This window comes from Propithecus coquereli, unplaced genomic scaffold (genome assembly GCF_000956105.1).
Source record: "Propithecus coquereli isolate 6110/MARCELLA unplaced genomic scaffold, Pcoq_1.0 Scaffold193, whole genome shotgun sequence".
NCBI lineage: Eukaryota > Metazoa > Chordata > Mammalia > Primates > Indriidae > Propithecus > Propithecus coquereli.
In genome coordinates this window covers 2,723,975-2,740,667 of record NW_012144190.1, presented here as the reverse complement: position 1 = coordinate 2,740,667, position 16,693 = coordinate 2,723,975, and the positions used below count along the sequence as shown (strand labels likewise).

The 16,693-nt window shown below is 59.1% G+C and overlaps 2 protein-coding genes across 2 annotated transcripts; one reads left to right on the top strand and one right to left on the bottom strand.

The window, feature by feature from the left end:
- The first annotated feature begins 1,569 nt into the window (after positions 1–1,569).
- Positions 1,570–3,696, top strand: GFY (golgi-associated, olfactory signaling regulator). The gene is made up of 3 exons (XM_012643050.1): positions 1,570–2,737; positions 2,847–3,020; positions 3,497–3,696. Exons 1-3 carry the CDS (start codon positions 1,570–1,572, stop codon positions 3,694–3,696), a joined length of 1,542 nt encoding a protein of 513 aa, XP_012498504.1.
- A 361-nt stretch (positions 3,697–4,057) lies between these two features.
- On the bottom strand, positions 4,058–14,877 carry SLC17A7 (solute carrier family 17 (vesicular glutamate transporter), member 7). The gene is made up of 12 exons (XM_012643049.1): positions 14,670–14,877; positions 10,449–10,701; positions 8,760–8,878; positions 8,394–8,508; positions 8,228–8,315; positions 7,980–8,066; positions 7,747–7,889; positions 6,998–7,147; positions 6,712–6,844; positions 5,980–6,090; positions 5,657–5,784; positions 4,058–5,454 (listed from the first exon to the last, which is right to left on the bottom strand). The coding sequence occupies exons 1-12, from the start codon at positions 14,729–14,731 to the stop codon at positions 5,161–5,163; spliced, it is 1,683 nt and encodes a 560-aa protein (XP_012498503.1). The 5' UTR covers positions 14,732–14,877; the 3' UTR covers positions 4,058–5,160.
- Positions 14,878–16,693: the final 1,816 nt, after the last annotated feature.

Below are 16,693 nucleotides of genomic sequence, written 5' to 3'. Positions count from 1 at the left end.
TGGGGAGGTGGACAAAGGTGGGACATCCTAAAGGGCAGCAGCAACCTGGGACAAGGAAACCTGGGCTCCGGGTTTCCCAGAGAGGAGGAGCCGGAGCTTGGGCTCCTAGGTTTAAGAGTGGGTGGGACAGGGACCCAGACTCCCCGTTCTAGGGAAGGAGAGGCCTGGGGACCTGCATTCCTGGATCTGAGGGAGTAAGGAGCTGGAGGCCTGGACTCCTGGGTCTGAAGGGAGGGACCTGGGGAAGCCATCTCCCGGGGCTTGAAGCAGGAAGGTGTGCCAGGAAACTAGAGCCTTAGGTTTCGGTGTAGGAGGGAACAGAGGGCCAGGACCCCTGGTTTCAAAGGAAGATAGTTTGGGCCACAGCCCTCCACCAGGTCATCCGGTCCCTAACTGCCTTCCTCAGCCCAGAGGCAATGTCCTTTACCTCTGTCTCTTTAAGAGACTAAACCTGTTGCTAGGCTCCCAGGATCCCCTAGGAGGGGGTCAGGTGCGTCACCCGTGTGCCCCTGAGACCCTACCTCCCAATGCTCTGCCCAGAGCCATTCTGCAGCATTCAAACGTCTCTGCATCCAGCTCTGCTCACCTGCTGTTATCTTGGACACCACTGAACAGGTAAGAGACCCCAGGAGCCCAGGTGAGCCTATCCCATCCAGGTGTGAGCCACCTCCCCCTCCAGCTGACCACAGACCCAAGTGTCTCTGCCCGGACTAGCCCGCCAGATGCTGGAATCCTCACTCCATCCTGGATAAACAGAGGCCTGAGAGTCCTGCCCACAGCTCTGTCCTCCACCCCACCCCATGCCGAGGGGTCCAGACCCCTATTTCTGGAGGATTCAGGACTCAGGGCTCCCAATCCCCTTCTAACTCAGGACCCAAGAGCTCAAGACCCCATTTCCTTTCTCCCCTGTAATCCAGCCTTGCTCCCCCACACCTTGCTCCCTCAAAATTCTAGGCATCTCAATTTTCAGGCTTCTCCTCTAAAGAACCAGGAATTCAGACCCTCAGCTCCCTCACCCTGTGAGACCCACGAGTCTGAAACCCCAGCAACTTTCTTGCCCAGGGCCCAAGAGTCTCCCTCCTTCCTCAGATCCAGGACTCCAGCCCCCAGCCCTTCCTTCTGAACTTCCTCTAGTGTAAACAACTGTTGAGTCAAGGTGTCCCAGGGGGCCTCGGAGAGGAAGGGGATCTCATGTCCCCTCGGAGATCTGATGCCTTCCAAAGCCGAAGTCCGGGGAGTCTGGGGGCCTGGGGAGGTGTCATTCCTTTCCAGTTTTTCTAGGACCCCTGGGTGTAACCGATAAGAAATTAACTATGACTCCCGAGAAGCCCCGCCTCAGTCTCCCTTAGCTACCGCAGCCATCACCCCACAGCCTCCCAGGAGTTGCCATTGGGTTTTCATCCCTTCCCTGGCGCCAGGCTGGGTCTCGATGTAGTCCACCTGCGGGCGATGGGCGTGGCCTCAGGTGGAGTGGGCGTGGCCTCTGGGTGGGCGTGGTCTCCAGGGAGCCTTCAGCCTTAACCCCCTCCTTCCCGCTCCCCCAGGCAGGTATAGTCATCTCCCAGAGCTATGAAATCCTGCAGCCTGATCCTCTTCCTCTTCGTCTTCCTCCTCGCCGGGCTGTGTTCCAAGGCAGCCCCCTCGTCCCCTTCGCCTTCAGGCTCCGACTTTCCGGGGATGGGCCACCCCTCCGAGACCTCCTCTCCTGCTTCTGAAAATTCCACTAGAGATCGGCCTAACCCAGAATTCCCTGGGACTGTTTATCCTGAGCCCTCCAAGACACCTCACCTAGTTTCCCCCGAGACTTCCTCCCTTCTTGACTTCACTGGGACCCCCAACCCTGACCTCCCAGAAACCTCACACCCAGAGTCTCCTGAGACTCTCAAGGCTGACCCACTCTCAACCTCAATATCAGAATGCCTGGACACTCCCAAAATTACCCCCTCCCAAATGACATACCCAGAGCCTTCTGAGACCCCCAAACCTAGCCCAACTGAAATTCCACACCCAGGATCCCCTGAGACCCCCAAAGCTAACCCCTCCAAAACTTCACGCCCAGAATTTCCTGAGGCCCCAAACACTTACCCTATGCAAACCACACACCAAGAACCCCCAAAGATTCCCAAAGTTAACGCCACTGAAATCTCACAGGCAGGAATCCCTGAGACCCTAAATCCTGACCTCACCAAGACTTTTGATCCCAAATCTCCAGAAGCCCATAACCTTGACACCACTGAGCTCCCAAACTCTGAATTTCCCCAGACCCTCTATCCTGACCCTACTGAAACCCCCCACCCAGAATCCCATGTGACCCACAACCCCATCCCCACTGAAATTTCCCAAACCAAATTCCCCACAGCCCACTACCAAGATGAAACAGATGTCGCCATGACCTCTGACCCTGAAATCTCTACTAGTCTTTATCCAGAAACACCTGCACCCTTCATGGATGAAGCTACTGCCCTGAATCCCAAACCAGAAACCCTTGCAGTCACCCAGCCCGACTCCCCTAAATTTCTCACCTCAGATTCTCCGGGGACTGTTGAGCTGAAGGCCCCCCAGAACTCTGACCCTAAGGGGCCCGATGCCCCTCCTCCCTCAGCCCGGATTGCAGGCCCCCCTGCTCTTCCAGGGTCCCCCAATCAGCTGGCCCCTGCCACCCTGCGGGCCCCCCAGCGGCGCAGCGGAGGTGAGAGAGTGAACACTATCATCGTGGTGGAACGAGTGAAGGAGACTGGTGAGGGGCGGGGAGCCGGACTCCTGGGTCTGAGGGAGGCGGGCTGGGGGCTGGGCTCCCGGGCCCCAGGGCGGAGAGCGCTGGGAGCTCAGACGGTCCCCTCCCTCAGGCGTGACTCTGGTGGGGCGCCCCCGCGGCGCGGCAGGCGGGGCCCTGTGCCTGTTCTTCGCGGGGACTGGGCTGCTGCTCGGCATTTTCCTGCTGCTGTGGTGTCTCTACCGCCGGGCAGCGCGACACCGGCCCTTCGCACACCACCGGCTCCCGGACGATGGAGATGAGCCGGGTGAGCGCCCCGACCCTGGAGTGCCTGCACTTTTCCTTAACCTGGTCCCTCCCAGGCACTACAGGGCGCCCTAACTTTTCAAAAAGCACAGATCCCCCACCCAAGGTCAGTTAAAGCCCTGACCCCTTCATGGTCACGTCATGCCCCCTGAGGGTCTGGAATTTCACACACACGCACGCACGCACGCACGCACGCACACATCTAGTTCCGTTCCTAACCCAGTTGGGAGCTGCTTCAGGCCCAGAGCCACCAGTCCCTACAAGCCCCGCCCCCTTCCCCTCCCTTCCCCGCTCCCCGCCCTCAGGCCCCGCCCCTGCCGATGGACGCCTCGCCTCCTCGTTTATTCAGTGGCCCTCACCCTTTCTTTGGAAACCCAGTTCCAATGTGCTGTCTGGTCCTCTCTTCCACCTCCTCATTGGCCAGCGGCACAACCCCCCCTTTGGCCTGGGGATGACCCCGACCCTTTGCTCCCACAGTTATGCATTTGGACACCCCCAAGGACCCCTACGACCTCTACTTCTATGCGCCGGATGCCTGGGTCCCTTCGCACATCGCCACCAAGCAGCCGCCGCCCACACCCCCGCTGCCACCCAAGCTGCCCCCACCGCCCGGTGGGGGCCGCCCCCAGCGCCTGGAGGCGCTGTCCCCCGCCACGCTCCCCAACAATTTCGTGTGAGCCCTGCCTGAGTCCCGCCAGACCTGCGAATCCCCAGAGGGAGGGAGGACCCAGGGGTCCTGTCCTCCTGACTTGCTTTGCTACATAGTGGTCCTCTGGGATGGGGAGTCCAACACACAGAGACGCTTTCTCTGCGGTCGGAGAACACAGCCTGAGGTTGAATAAATCACGTGTTCCCGTGACTATCTCTCTTGCATGAGTCCTGGGGCAGGAGTCTAACCGGCTGAGACTGAGGGAGAAGGGTATTGGGATGGTTCTTTGGGGTCTGAGAGAGGAAGGGGCTGGGAGCTGGGACTCCCGGGTCTGAGTGGGGACGGGGCTGGGGGCCAGGGCTCCTGTGACCCCCACAGCCAATGACAACTGAGTCTGTACACCAAAGCATTTTATTGGGAGTGGGGCAGGGCAGGATTTACAGTCACAGAGACACAAAGACACAACCCTGCCCCGGGAAAAACACCCCTCTCCCCCTGCCCCATTCCCTTTCCTGGGATTCTGTGACTTCTCCTATATATGTTCCCCAAATTCTAAGCTGAAAGTGGGGGTCTGAAAGGGGAAGGATCCCAGATCTTGAGTCATTTAGCCCCTGAGGGACCCAACAAATGGCCACTGAGAAACTGAGGGTAGTCTGAAACCACCCAGGAGAATAAAGTGCAAGGAACTTGGGGAAGAGGGGCGTCTTGAAACCACCATGGGGAAGTTCAGTGGTGATGGCTTCAAACCACTGAGTTAATGGACTTGAGCAGCCACTATTTAGACCTGAAAACCACGTCAGAAAAAGTGCATGAGGGTGGAGGGAGGCATATTGTTCAAACTGCCATTTTGGTCTTTTCCCTAGACATGCTACGCTAGGGAGAAGGTCCTGGGAATTCGATGCTTCCGCAGAATCTGCTGGTAGGGGGAAGAGGAAGATGGGGGAAGGGGGGAGACATGAAACCGCCATTTTCCCTCAGAAACGCTGGTGAGAATCAACCCCTGGAATGGCGGGGATGGGCGATTGGTTGAACCAATTTGGGAAATGCAGAATAGAGTTGGGAGAGATTTGAAACTTCTAGAGGAGGACCTTGAACTTTTCTGAAAGGAGAGGAAGCTAAGTAATCTCAGGGGTTAGCCTGAGAGCCCCTGGGGTTAAAGGAAAGCGGCGCGGTGCCTGAAACCACGAGAGAGAGGAAGAGGTTGCACTGTCCATTAAAATAAAGACCTGAAAGGAGAGATCTGGAACCACTGAGGCAGAACAAGTGGAGAAGGGAACCTTTAGGGGAGTTTGGGTATCCTCGAAACTGCCATCTGCAGCTCCACTACCCCTGAGAGGCAGCCAGGAAGGAAAGAGGAAGCACTGGGAACAAGGGAGAGTGCTTCTTAGGCCTGCGACAGGACGGAGGAGTGGGGCTCCTTGACACTGTCACTCAGGCCAGAGTTGTGTGGAACAGAGGTCCTGGAAACTGCCATCCAGTGGGAGGCACATGGTCAGTAGCCCCGGACAGGGGGTGGGGGTCTTGGGGGCTGAACTGTGCTGTGTGTGGCCCCATAGGAGGGAGGGGGAGCAGGGGGTGCCCCCGGCGGCTCAGCCTCATCCTCCATTTCACTTTCGTCACTGCCAGCCAGCTGGTCATGGCTGACAAAGCCACACTTTTCTTCGCTCATCTCCTCAGGCTCCGCCCACGGCTGCTTCTCTCCCGAAGCAAAGACCCCGTAGAAGATGACACCCCCATAGTGCACCAGGGAGGCAATTAGGAACACGTACTGCCACTCCTCCCGAGTCTGCGGGGGGGACAACAGGGATGAGGTCAAACGGACGGACGGTGGAGAGGGCATGGCAGGAGGAGGGAGGCAGAGACCCAGAGAGGGCCGGAAAGAGACCAGAAAGGACAGAGGTGGGGCCCCAGTGAGGGTGACTCAGCCTGGTCAGGAAGGTACCATGCATGCATTTGGAGAGCGAGTGACTCAGGACCCATGCACCAACCTTGTGCTTAGTCATGGCGCCCACGATGATGGGGCACACCATGCCCGACAACGTGCCCACGCCGTTGGAGATGCCCATGAGGATGCTGGCGTAGCGAGGGGCGATGTCCAGGTGGTTCACATTGAACCCTGGTGGAGAGATAAATCAGAAGGTGTGACACACCCGCATCTCACTCCAGTGATTCCCCCTGGAATGTTCCCAACGCCCCCAACCCCACTCGGTTTAGTTCGCCTTTTGTGAGGCTGGGAGGCCCCATTCCTGAGCCAGGAAGTTCCCTATAGAGCTGACCAGAATCCCCCAAGCTACAGATCCACGGTTCTCACCAGAGATGGCGAAGCCGCTGAAGCCCACAGCTAGGACCAGGAAGGAAATGGCCACGCCCTTGGAGTGCGAGTAGCCGACCACCAGCAGCAGAGTGGCTTCCATGCCGAAGCCTAGGAGAGGGATGCATCTCCTAAGTGTCGGCCATGGCTGGGCACAAGTTGCCACATACTACCTTTCCGGACCTGCTCGCGCCCCAATCCGCCTCTGTGTGCCCCAGTCTGGCCACCTCCACGCCAGGCACCAGGCCCGCAACCCACCCCACTGACTCCTCCCAGGCCCAGCCCCTGACTTCACCCACTGGCTTCACCGAGACTAAACAGACGCACCGTGGCCGCATTCCCTGACTAGGCCACGCCCCGAATACGCGGGAACCACGCACACCTTCTCACCTTCCCTCACCGTCCCCACGCTATGCGGACCCCGTCTCTCCAGGTCCCTCCAACTCATAGGCCCTCTTCATCACCTAGCTCACGTCCTACCACACATAGCCTCGGGCAGGCCCAGCCCTTCCAAGCCCAACTTGGTCTCGCCTCTGCTCCACCTGGGTAATCACACCCGTTCCACGCGGTGGCCCCTTAGACTGCAGCCTGAGAATCTCTTCCATCCAGGTCCGCCCTCATCCCAGCTCCGCCCTGCTGGCCACGCCCCTTGACCGCACCTATGACCACGCCCACCCCAGCTCTGCACAGTCCCAGCCGTCCCGGATCAGGGCCAGGCCCCGCCCCACTCACCACCGCAGTTCATAAGCTTGCGCACGTTGGTGGTGGACATGATGCGGCGGCTCCGCAGGAAGTCAGCGATCTGGCCGCCGATGGGCACGATGATGGTCATGACCAGGTGGGGCAGCGCTGATACCAGGCCCACCTGCAGGAGCAGGCGAAAGGTAGGGGGCGGTGTTCAGAGCTGTTGGCTCAGCGGCTCTGCCTGGTGGGTGCACCACCTGCTCCTTCCTGACTCTGGTCCAGGCCCCGCTGCGTCCCACCCGCTCCGGGCCTCCTATTCTCTCCTGGACCCTACCTTGCTGATCTCGAAGCCGAATACTTCCTCGAAGTAGGCGGGTTGGGAGATAAGGAGCAGGTAGAACGTCCAGCTGCGACAGAAGTTGGCCACGATGATGGCATAGACCGGCATGGACGTGAAGAAGCGGCGCCAGGGTGTGCTAAACTTCTGCGGGGGGCGAGGGGAGGGGCTGCTAAGATGGAGGCCACGGCTGGGGGCTTCTCCGTGTCCTTTCAGGGACCCCACTATAGTCCCGCAGAGACCAAGGGATTACGACCTCATTGAAACCTCTTGGGACCCCAGGACGCTGGCCAGACCATGTTCCCATGGGGACCCAGGGATCACAGCCTTACGGTGACACTTTAGGGACGGAGGAGTCCTGGCTCCACGATAGCCCCTCAGGTTCGCAGGTGTCCCGGCCCTACGATCCCCCTCAGGGACCCTTAAACGTGAGCCTAGGAGTCTCGTATTCGATTAGGCCCCCCAAATCTAGCTGCATCCACCCCGAGGTCTAAGCAAAACCCCCACATTCTAATCCCGCCTCCGCTGGCTTTAACCATGCCCCATCTGTGGTCTAATCCCGCTCACCTCGCGACCTAACTCCGCCCTCTGCACCTGCTAATCTCCGCCTTCCTGGGTTGTAACCTGACTCCTAGGTCCTAGTCCCGCTCTCTGCATTCCAGTCCCGTCTCGTCTGACGGTTACAGGAACCCGCCCCCAACTTGGATGTCCCTCCCCGCCCCGCCCCCGCAGACTTGGTCCCGGACCGTGAGGGGGTTCATGAGTTTGGCGCTCTCGCCGATGGCGTCCTCGATGTACTTGCGCTCCTCCTCCGAGATGCTGGGGTGCAGCGCGGGGGACTCGTAGGAGACGATCAGCCAGAACATGTACCAGAAGATCCCGAAGCTGCCTGGGGGCATCAGGAGGGGAATGGGAGCGGGGTGACAACCGGCCCCGCTCCACTCCGGCGCCACCCAGAGCCGGGTGTCGGGTCCCTCACCATAGACGTAGAAAACAGAGCTCCATCCCGAATACTGCACCAGGACCCCGGCGAGGGGCATCGCGACCACCGCCCCAGCATAGGAACCTAAGGGCGAGGATGCGGGATAGAGAACAGGCCCATTTTCCCTCAGATCCAGGAGTGCGGACCCCCAGTCCCCATCTTTCTGAGGACACAAAAGTACAAGCTACAGCCCCTCTTCTCGCAGACGCAGGAGTCTGGATCCCCACCCAGACCCTTCCTCTCACCGCAAAAGGCTGTTGTCGCCAGGCGACTACGTTCTAAGGGTGGCGCCCATTTGCTCCAGATCCCGTGGCAGGCGGGGTATGTGACCCCCTAGGGAGGAGAAAACCAAAGTCAGCGGGATGAGGCGTGGTCGGAACAGGGGTGGGGTCACGCGGGGCGGGGCTTTACCTCTACCAACCCCTGCAGGATCCTCACGAAGATGACACAGCCATAGTGGACCCGGGCCGCGGAGGGGATCAGCATGTTTAAAGTGGACGTGGCCACGATGGCAAAGCCGAAAACCCTGATGCGAACAGTCAGAGAAAAAGGTCCAGCTATCCCGCTATGCCTGGGATTCTGCCCTTCCCGCCCACAGCAAGCTAGGTGGGCCCTCTGTTCCCCAGAACCAGGGACCCACCCTCTGTGTGACTTCCACCCGACACAGTCACGAGCCCCGCCTTTCTCCAAGACCCGCCCCCAAATTCGAGACCACACCCTCTAACCCCACCCACACCGCTGTAGTTCCCGCCCACCTTGAGACCCCCACCACTGTACCTGTTGGCTGCGAATTTCTGGCAGATAAATCCTCCAGGAATCTGAGTGACAATGTAGCCCCAGAAAAAGGAGCCGTGTATGAGGCCGACAGTCTCTGGATCCCAGCTGAACTGGGCTCTCTGCGGGCCAAAAGGCACATCAAACCTGCCGCCCTGCCCCAGGCGCTGCCCCTCCTCCAATCAGCACCCACAGCCTTAGCCCCTCAGCCAATCAGCAACAAGGAACCCCTCCCACCGCCAAAACACTTGCCTATCAGAGCTCTCGCCATCCCTCTGTCAATCACAGTCCATGAACTCTGCACTTCCACGTTGCTAGGGCTGGTACCACCTTAACAACGGGGCTCCTAGCTGCCTAGAAGCCTCACTCTGCCTGCTTCCTTGCCTCACTTGATGTCTAGGAGCCCATGTATGAGATTGGCTCATACTGTTTGCGGAGTGACCTGGTTGGGGTCTAGGCAGGGACAAGAAGCAACCAAAGGGGCGGGCCAGATAGGAAGGAAGGGGCTTCAGGTAGGCCGCAGCCCAAATTATGATTTTTTTTTTCCTGATGCAGGGCACTGGCATGTACAGAAGTTAAAATAGGGGGCCGGCCGCGGTGGCTCACGCCTGTAATCCTAGCACTCGGGGAGCCGAGGCGGGAGGATCGCTTGAGGCCAGGAGTTAGAGACCAGCCTGGGCAACAGCGAGACTCCTTCTGTACGAAAAAAAAGAAAAATTAGCTGGGGTGGTGGCATACACCTGTAGTCCCAGCTACTTGGGAGACTGAGGCAGGAGGATCGCTTGAGCCCAGCAGTTTGAGGTTACAGTGAGCTATGATGATGCCACTGCACTCTAGCCCGGGCAACAGAGAGAAACCCTGTCTCAAAAAGAGGGAACTCGACCGGGCGCGGTGGCTCACACCTGTAATCCTAGCACTCTGGGAGGCCGAGGTGGGGGGATCGCTCGAGGTAAGGAGTTCGAGACCAACCTGAACAAGAGCAAGAGCCCCTCTCTACTAAAAATAGAAAGAAACTAGCTGGACAACTAAAAACATACAGAAAAAATTAGCCGGGCATGGTGGCACATGCCTGTAGTCGCAGCTACTTGGGAGGCTGAGGCAGAAGGATTGCTTGAGGCCAGGAGTTTGAGGTTGCTGTGAGCCAGGCTGACGCCACAGCACTCTAGCCCGGGCAACAGAGCAAGACTCTGTCTCAAAAAAAAAAAAGAGGGATGTCTGAGATGTGGCAGGGCTTTAGGTATAGGCTAAAGCAGACGGGGTGGGATGTAGGCAGTAGCAGGGCTTCAGAAAAATCAGGATCAAAATCAAGGGAGGAACCCGACAGGGGATTGGGATAAAATAGATATGACCCAGTGACGTGAGTGTGAGGCACAGGCGTGAACAAAATTGCTAATAGGTCCAAAATGATGCAAGGGCGACACATAAGGGACCTAATGCTGGGGTGGAGTCTACCTTTTGCAATCATAGACCTGAAATAGGGGCGGGGCTTTATTTAGATCAGGGCGGGGCTTAGGAAGGGAGAGCCCTGAGGCTAGGTCAGCGCTAAGGGGCGGCACTGACGGGCGGGGCTACTCAGACTGTGCTTGGAAGGGGCGTGGCCTCGGCGTGTCGTAGGCGAGCGTGACGTCATGCGGGAGGGCGTGGGCAGGGCTAACAGGGCGCGGCTGCGCCAGGGCTCTGGCCCTGAGCTACCTGCACCACCACGTGGCCCCCGCGGTGGGTCGTGCTGTTGTTGACCATGGAGACGATGGCCACGCCCAAGTTGCAGCGGATGCCAAAACTGATGCAAAAGCCCAGACCGCTCATGATGGCGATAATGTAGCGGCGAGGGAGGCCGAAGCAGGTGCAGTCCACAACCGGAGGGTCCCGGGTCTGCGTCGTCACCGGGCGCCCATCGGCACTCAGCTCCAGTGTCTCCGCACCTTCCTGCCGCTTCTCCAGGAGGCTAAGGGGCAGCAAGAGTCAAAGACTCAGAAGTCCAGGCCCCCAGGCCCCTCCTCCCCATGACACTTGAGTCCAGGGCAAAACCTGCTCTTCAAGACTCGGAATTCTAAGCCCCCACCCCCTCCTTCCCCAGGAGTCCAGGCGCCTGGCTCCCTTCATCTCCCAGGATCTAGAAATCCCAACCCCTGCTTCCGTCTCCCTCAGATCGGGAATTCAGGCCCCCAGCCACCTCCTCCCTCAGGCTCAGGTGCCAAGATCCTCAGTTCCCTGCCCCCTGGCCCGGCCATCTCTCTCAGTCAGGAGTTTTAGACCTCAGATTACCCTTTGGGATCCAAGAGTCTGGCCTCACCCCCCACCCCAAGGCCCAATCACTCTCCATCCCCCTCTCCCAGATAGAAGTCTATCTGAGGAAGCAAAAGGTGCTAAGGAGATGCTTCAGGAAAGGTGTCAAGAGAACAGATGCTTCTCAGCCACGTCTGCTATATATACCGACCCCCCCTCCTCCCCTGCCCTCGTGGCATGTCCTTCCCTGCTTCCAGGCCCCAGGTGTGGGGCCGACATGCAGCTGACTTCATCACAGCCGCCAGAAGCCCATTACCAGGAATGTGGGGGTGGGGAGGCAGCCTGGACCCTGGGAACCCAGCAGTCCAGCCGGGGCATCCCCTGGGGAACCTTGAGTTCAGGCTGTCCGCCTAGGAGGTAGGGAGGAGGAGTAGCGGGTGGTGTCCTGGCAGGGGACAGATGGCCCTGGTAGGGGGATTGGCTCATTCCCCAGCATGGCTCTCGCCCCCGCCCGTTCTGGATCCAGAATTGAGTCTGTGATGATGGATAGGGTACTTGGAGGGCCGCCTCAAACCAGAGATAGGCTGCGGGAGGAGAGAGGTGCCTTGAGACAGGTGGGGAAAGACCCAGAGAGAGGGGGACAGAGACCCAGAGAGAGAGGGAGAGAGACCCAGAGAGAGGGGACAAAGACATAGGGAGGGAGGGGACAGAGACCCAGAGAGGGAGACAGAGACCCAAAGAGAGGTGGGGAGAGAGGACATAGATGCAGAGAGAGGAAAACAGAGACCCAGAATCCGAGAGAAAGATGGAGAGACTGGGAGACGGAGGAGACACAGGCTGGGGACGTGATTTGTGAGGTGCAGCCCCTCTCCGAGGCGGGTAGGCAGCCAGGGGATCGGGCTGGATCCCAGGAAGGGGCTAGAACAGATGGAGGCAAGGGAGACTGGGACGGGGGAGGAAAGAACAGCCAGACGGTCTGGGGGGAGGGAGGTGGAAGAGATGAGAGAACACAGCAACCCCTCCCTGTCCTAGAACTTAAGGAGGGGGGGAGAGGCAGTTAAGAAACAGGGGGAGGGAAGAAAAGAGGGCGGGTGGACAGAACCCAGGGGCAGGAGGAATGAGACTCTAAGGGAGGGGGGACAGAGAGCCAGAGAGAGGAGGAATTGAAGCACTAGAATGACGAGGGCAGGATGGCGGGACTCCCCCTCCATCAGAACATGTCAGCCAATGAGATTAGACTTTGACCCAGGTTGATATCAGATGATATTTGACCCTGAAACTCAAGATGTGATTGCAGCCCCTGAAATTTGATATTCGTTGTTAATACTATGAGATGTCAGATCTCTAACCAAGGCTTTCTAAACAGGGGGTCTCAGTATCCCATATCTATAAAATGGGGGCAAGAGCAGAAATGTCAGATACTAGAGGGAAATTCAAGGTGACAGTAATCATTGCAGGACAAGAGGGCCAGGGATGCAGAGATGAAGGTGGCCTCAATGATTTGCAGAGGACAAGAACAGGGAGGGGACAGGCTGAATGGAAAGCCCGTTCCCCTCCCTGGACGCCCCAAACTCAGGCCTCGCGACGGACTTGCTGGTGAGGAAATCAAGACAGTGTCTCAACCTCCCTGTCTTTGGGTCTCTGTTTTTGCTTCCCTCAGGGTCTCTCTCCACTCCCCCAGGTCTCTGTCCCCTCATGTCCCTCCGGCTCTCTCTTATCTTCCCATTGTGTGACCAAGGAAACTGAGGCTGAGAAGGCAGAAGTAGCATTCCAAGGTCACACACAGGGATGGTGATGGGGTCCAATCCCTTCCTGGCCCTAAGTGTCACCCTGCCCCAGACCTGGCTTTCAGAAAGGAGGCACTTTGTCTCCTCATCTCCCCTGCATTCCCCTTCTCCCTTGTCTTTGTCCCAAGTCGCCCTGGGTTCTGTCTGTTTCCTGGTCCAAGGGAGTTTCCCCCACTCCAGCATCACTCACCTGGAGGAAAATCAGCCTCTGTCCCAGGCTTGGGAGAGAGACTGACTTGGGTTCAAATGATGGGTCTTGTACTCATTCATTGACCTGCCCCAGCTCCAGAACTGAGCCTCAGTTTCCCCAGTTTTGAATAGGGCATTCCCTCCCTCTCCAGCCATCAAAGCGAACCCCACACTTTGGACCCGGACACTCTGCACAAACTCCCGGCCGGTGGTACTGGCCAGAGCGCTGAGCTCTGGGGGCCCTCGGGGCCCAGAGGGCAGCTCAGAGAGGTGAGAGGCAGAGATCGACTGAGAGAAACCCAGACACAGATGAGAAGTGAGACGCAGAGACTGAGGGAGGGGGACTGAGGAGCACGTCCTTCCAACTGCCACCCCCAGTCCCCTCCACCATCACGTCTCTCTCTCACTCTCCTGACTTCACACTGATGTATTTTGAGAAACTCGTGAAAGGAGGCGAGAAAAAGGGTGGGGAGGGGCTGGAAAATTGGAGAAAGAAGGGGTGAGGTTAGCATAGCTCCCCCTCCACCACCAACCCCCGTCACTGCGCCATCCTCCTGCCCCCTCTTCTGTCCGGCCCTATCCGTGTCTCTCATGTTACTAGAGGGTGGGGTAACTTCGGAGCTAGGAGGTGATCTGCAGCAAGAAGGACTCATGTTAGACTTAGAAAGGGCCTGAATGGCCTAGTGAAAAGGACTGAGGGTCAACTAAAGATGTGGCGAGGGCTGTGGGCCAAGGGGACAGGGTCAGAGGGCATGGGGGCAGGTGCACGGTGCGGAGGCCATCTCCTCCCTGCGCTGTGGCCAGATATTTTTAGGCTTTCCCGCAGCTGAGTAATTTCTCTGACTTGGAGCCAGAGCTGGGGTTGGGGTTGGGGCTGAGAGACTGCTGGGGGGTGTCCAGACTACCCTGAGGGACACCTAGGTCACTGGGGTCATCATGCTGGCTGGGAGGAAGCCCTCTCAGCTCTAGCCTATATCCTTTGGGAAGTCTGTCCTAGCCCCAGAGCCCAAATGTTTAGGCTGCAACTCATTTCTCTCCAGGGACCCAGGATAGCCTGGCTTCTTCCTCCCAGCTTAACTCCCCTCAAGGACAAGGACCGCTGGGCCCCAATCCGCTTTAGCTGCAGATTAAACTCTCTGAGAGACAGAAACTGAAAAAGACAGGGAGAGATGGAGAGACCCAGGGTGGGAGAATAAAAACCCAGAGAGGGGACAGAGACCTAATTAAGGGGAGGTGGGTGACCAGAGATCCAAGTAAGAGGAGGGACCAAGAGAGAGGGCAACAGAGACTTAGGGATTGAAGGAGATCTAGTGAGAACAATGGCCAGAGAAGCAGCGTGAGGGGGACAGAGACAGATCTAGGGAGGAGCAGAGATCCAGAGGCAGGGAGCGGAGACACCCAAAAAGATAGGTGGACGGGGACCCAGAAGTGGATGGGCGAGGGGTCAGAGCCCCAGAGAGAGGGGGATATCCAGGCCCAGAGAAAAGAGTAGAGCCCGAGGTTGGGTGGGGTGCAGAAAAATGATCAAGATAATGGACAAGACCGGGCCAGGGAGATCGGCGCTGTCGGAGCTCAAAGGAGAAAACTGAACAGATGGGTGGACCCCCCATGCCGGAGTGTCGCCTGTCCACCTGTCCGTCTGCAGCAGGTGGTAATGCGAGTCCTCCCCCGATCCTCACACTCTTCCCCTCCCAGGACCCCACCAGCTCACCGGTGCAGCTTCCCGAGGGCACGACCCGCTAGCTTCCGAAACTCCTCCTGGCGGAACTCCATGGTGGCGGCCCCTGCCGCGGGTCCCCCCGCCCGCGGGCCCGGGCGGCCGCGTCCGGGTTACCGGGGTCTGCCCCGGCCCGGCCGGCCCCGCAGCTCCGCTCGGGGGGGAAGGAGGCTGCGAGTGCCGGCTGCCTGGGGGCTGTCACTGGACTCAGAGCCGGGGCGGGGCGGAGCCGGGCACGGAGAGGCCCCGCCCAAACTCCACTAGACCCCGCCCCTTGTAAGCTAGTCCCTCCCCCTTTGCAGCCCTCTGTCCCCGCCGTCCATCCTAAGACCACGCCTTTGGTTATCTCACTTCTCCGAGTTGCATCGCCCCCCAAATCTGTCCCTTCCCCTCGTTACTCACCCCCGTTCCATCCCCCCAGCGCTTCTTACCCAGATTTTCTCTCCTGTCCTGAGTCCTCACTCCCATCTGAGATTCGTCCCCTGCACTTCGGTTCCCCCCAACTTCGTCCCTTACAGTTTCATCTTCCTCTGGGTTTCCGCCTGCGTTTCATACCCCCAGACCTACCTGTCCCGATTTCTGTGCCCTCCAGCTCCACCGCCCCGCTGACCTCCGACCCACCCGCCCCCGCAATTCCTTCCCCATCCCGCACCATCCCCAGTCCCCACGTTCTCATTCAGACGGTTCTTTCTTTTCTCCTTCAGGGAGTTCTTTTCCCTCTATTCTAACCCCGACTTCGACCCGCCCGCGATCCTCCTCTAGTTCCCCCCACACCCTTGAGATCCATCCACTTCCCAGTTTCCATCTTTCCCCTTTCGAATCCAAACCCCTCCATTCTATCCGCCCTCTGAGCGCGTCCCTCCTGCCCGCTCCTTCTCTCCCTGAGTTTCATTCCCCGCCCCCATCTCCTTCCCTCTGAGTTCCACCTCCTGCAGTTATAGCCCCCACCTGCCAGTTACGACCCCCGCGGTTCCCTCCCCACTCTGTGCTCTCTCCCCACTCCCCTGGGATCTGTCCACGCTCGGAGTCCTCCCCTAGCTCCCTGGGATCTATTCCGCTCTTCGAGGTCTGTCCTCACTCTCTGAGTTCTGTCCCCACCCCCTGGGATATGTCCCCGCCCTCCGCATTCTATCCCCTCCCCCGAGATCAGTCGCCGCCCTGAGTTCTGCCCCTTGCGCGGAGATCTGTCCCTGCTCTGAGTTCTCTCCCCACGCCCTGAGTTGTGTCGCTTCGGGCTAGGATCCTTCCCCGCCCTCTGAGTTCTGTCCCTACCCCTGCATTCCAGCCCCGCCTCTCTGGAATAAATCCCCGACGCTTCCAGGTCCCCAGCCAGCAGACAGGTACTGCCCCGCCTCTTTCTGCAGACTAGCCCTTCTCCCCGGTGATGAGTCCACCTCCAGATCCAGGCCCCGGAGGGCGCTCCGTTACCCACCGCCGCCCCGCGTCGGGCGGCAAATGCATTTGGTATTAAATTTTCATGAAGCAGCGCGCGAGGGCGTGGGAGGAGCAGACGGCGCGGCTGGCGGGCGCCAAGGACCGGGTGCCCGGAAAGCCACTGGCCGCTGCAGCCTTTCGCCTCCAGCCCTGGCTGGCTGGGTCTCTGGGTCCCACAATTTTGTCTGTGTTTGAGAAAGCTCCGGGTCCCGGAGAGGAGGAGGCTGCGGGCCTGGATTCTTTGGTCTGAGGGAGGAGGGTGAGGGGACCCGTATTCCAGAGCCTAAACGAGTAGCCGGCGGAGCCGTCCACACGCGCCACCGCGTGGCAGCAGAATCCCGGGCCCGGGAGCGGAGGCGGCGGCCGTGGCTCTGGGCCAGGTGCGAGGGTGGAGCAGATGGTGAAGAGGATGCAGTGGGAAGAAGGCCCCGCCGCTGCGGAAACCTGGGCCTTCGTCGGAACCATCACCATGGAAACCGAGGAAGGAAGAAAGAACCCAGACCCGCACTTTTTCAGGACCTGGGAACTGGATACTCGCAGCGGTTCACACGGAGAGTCCTCTCCAAACTACAAGTCCCAGCGGC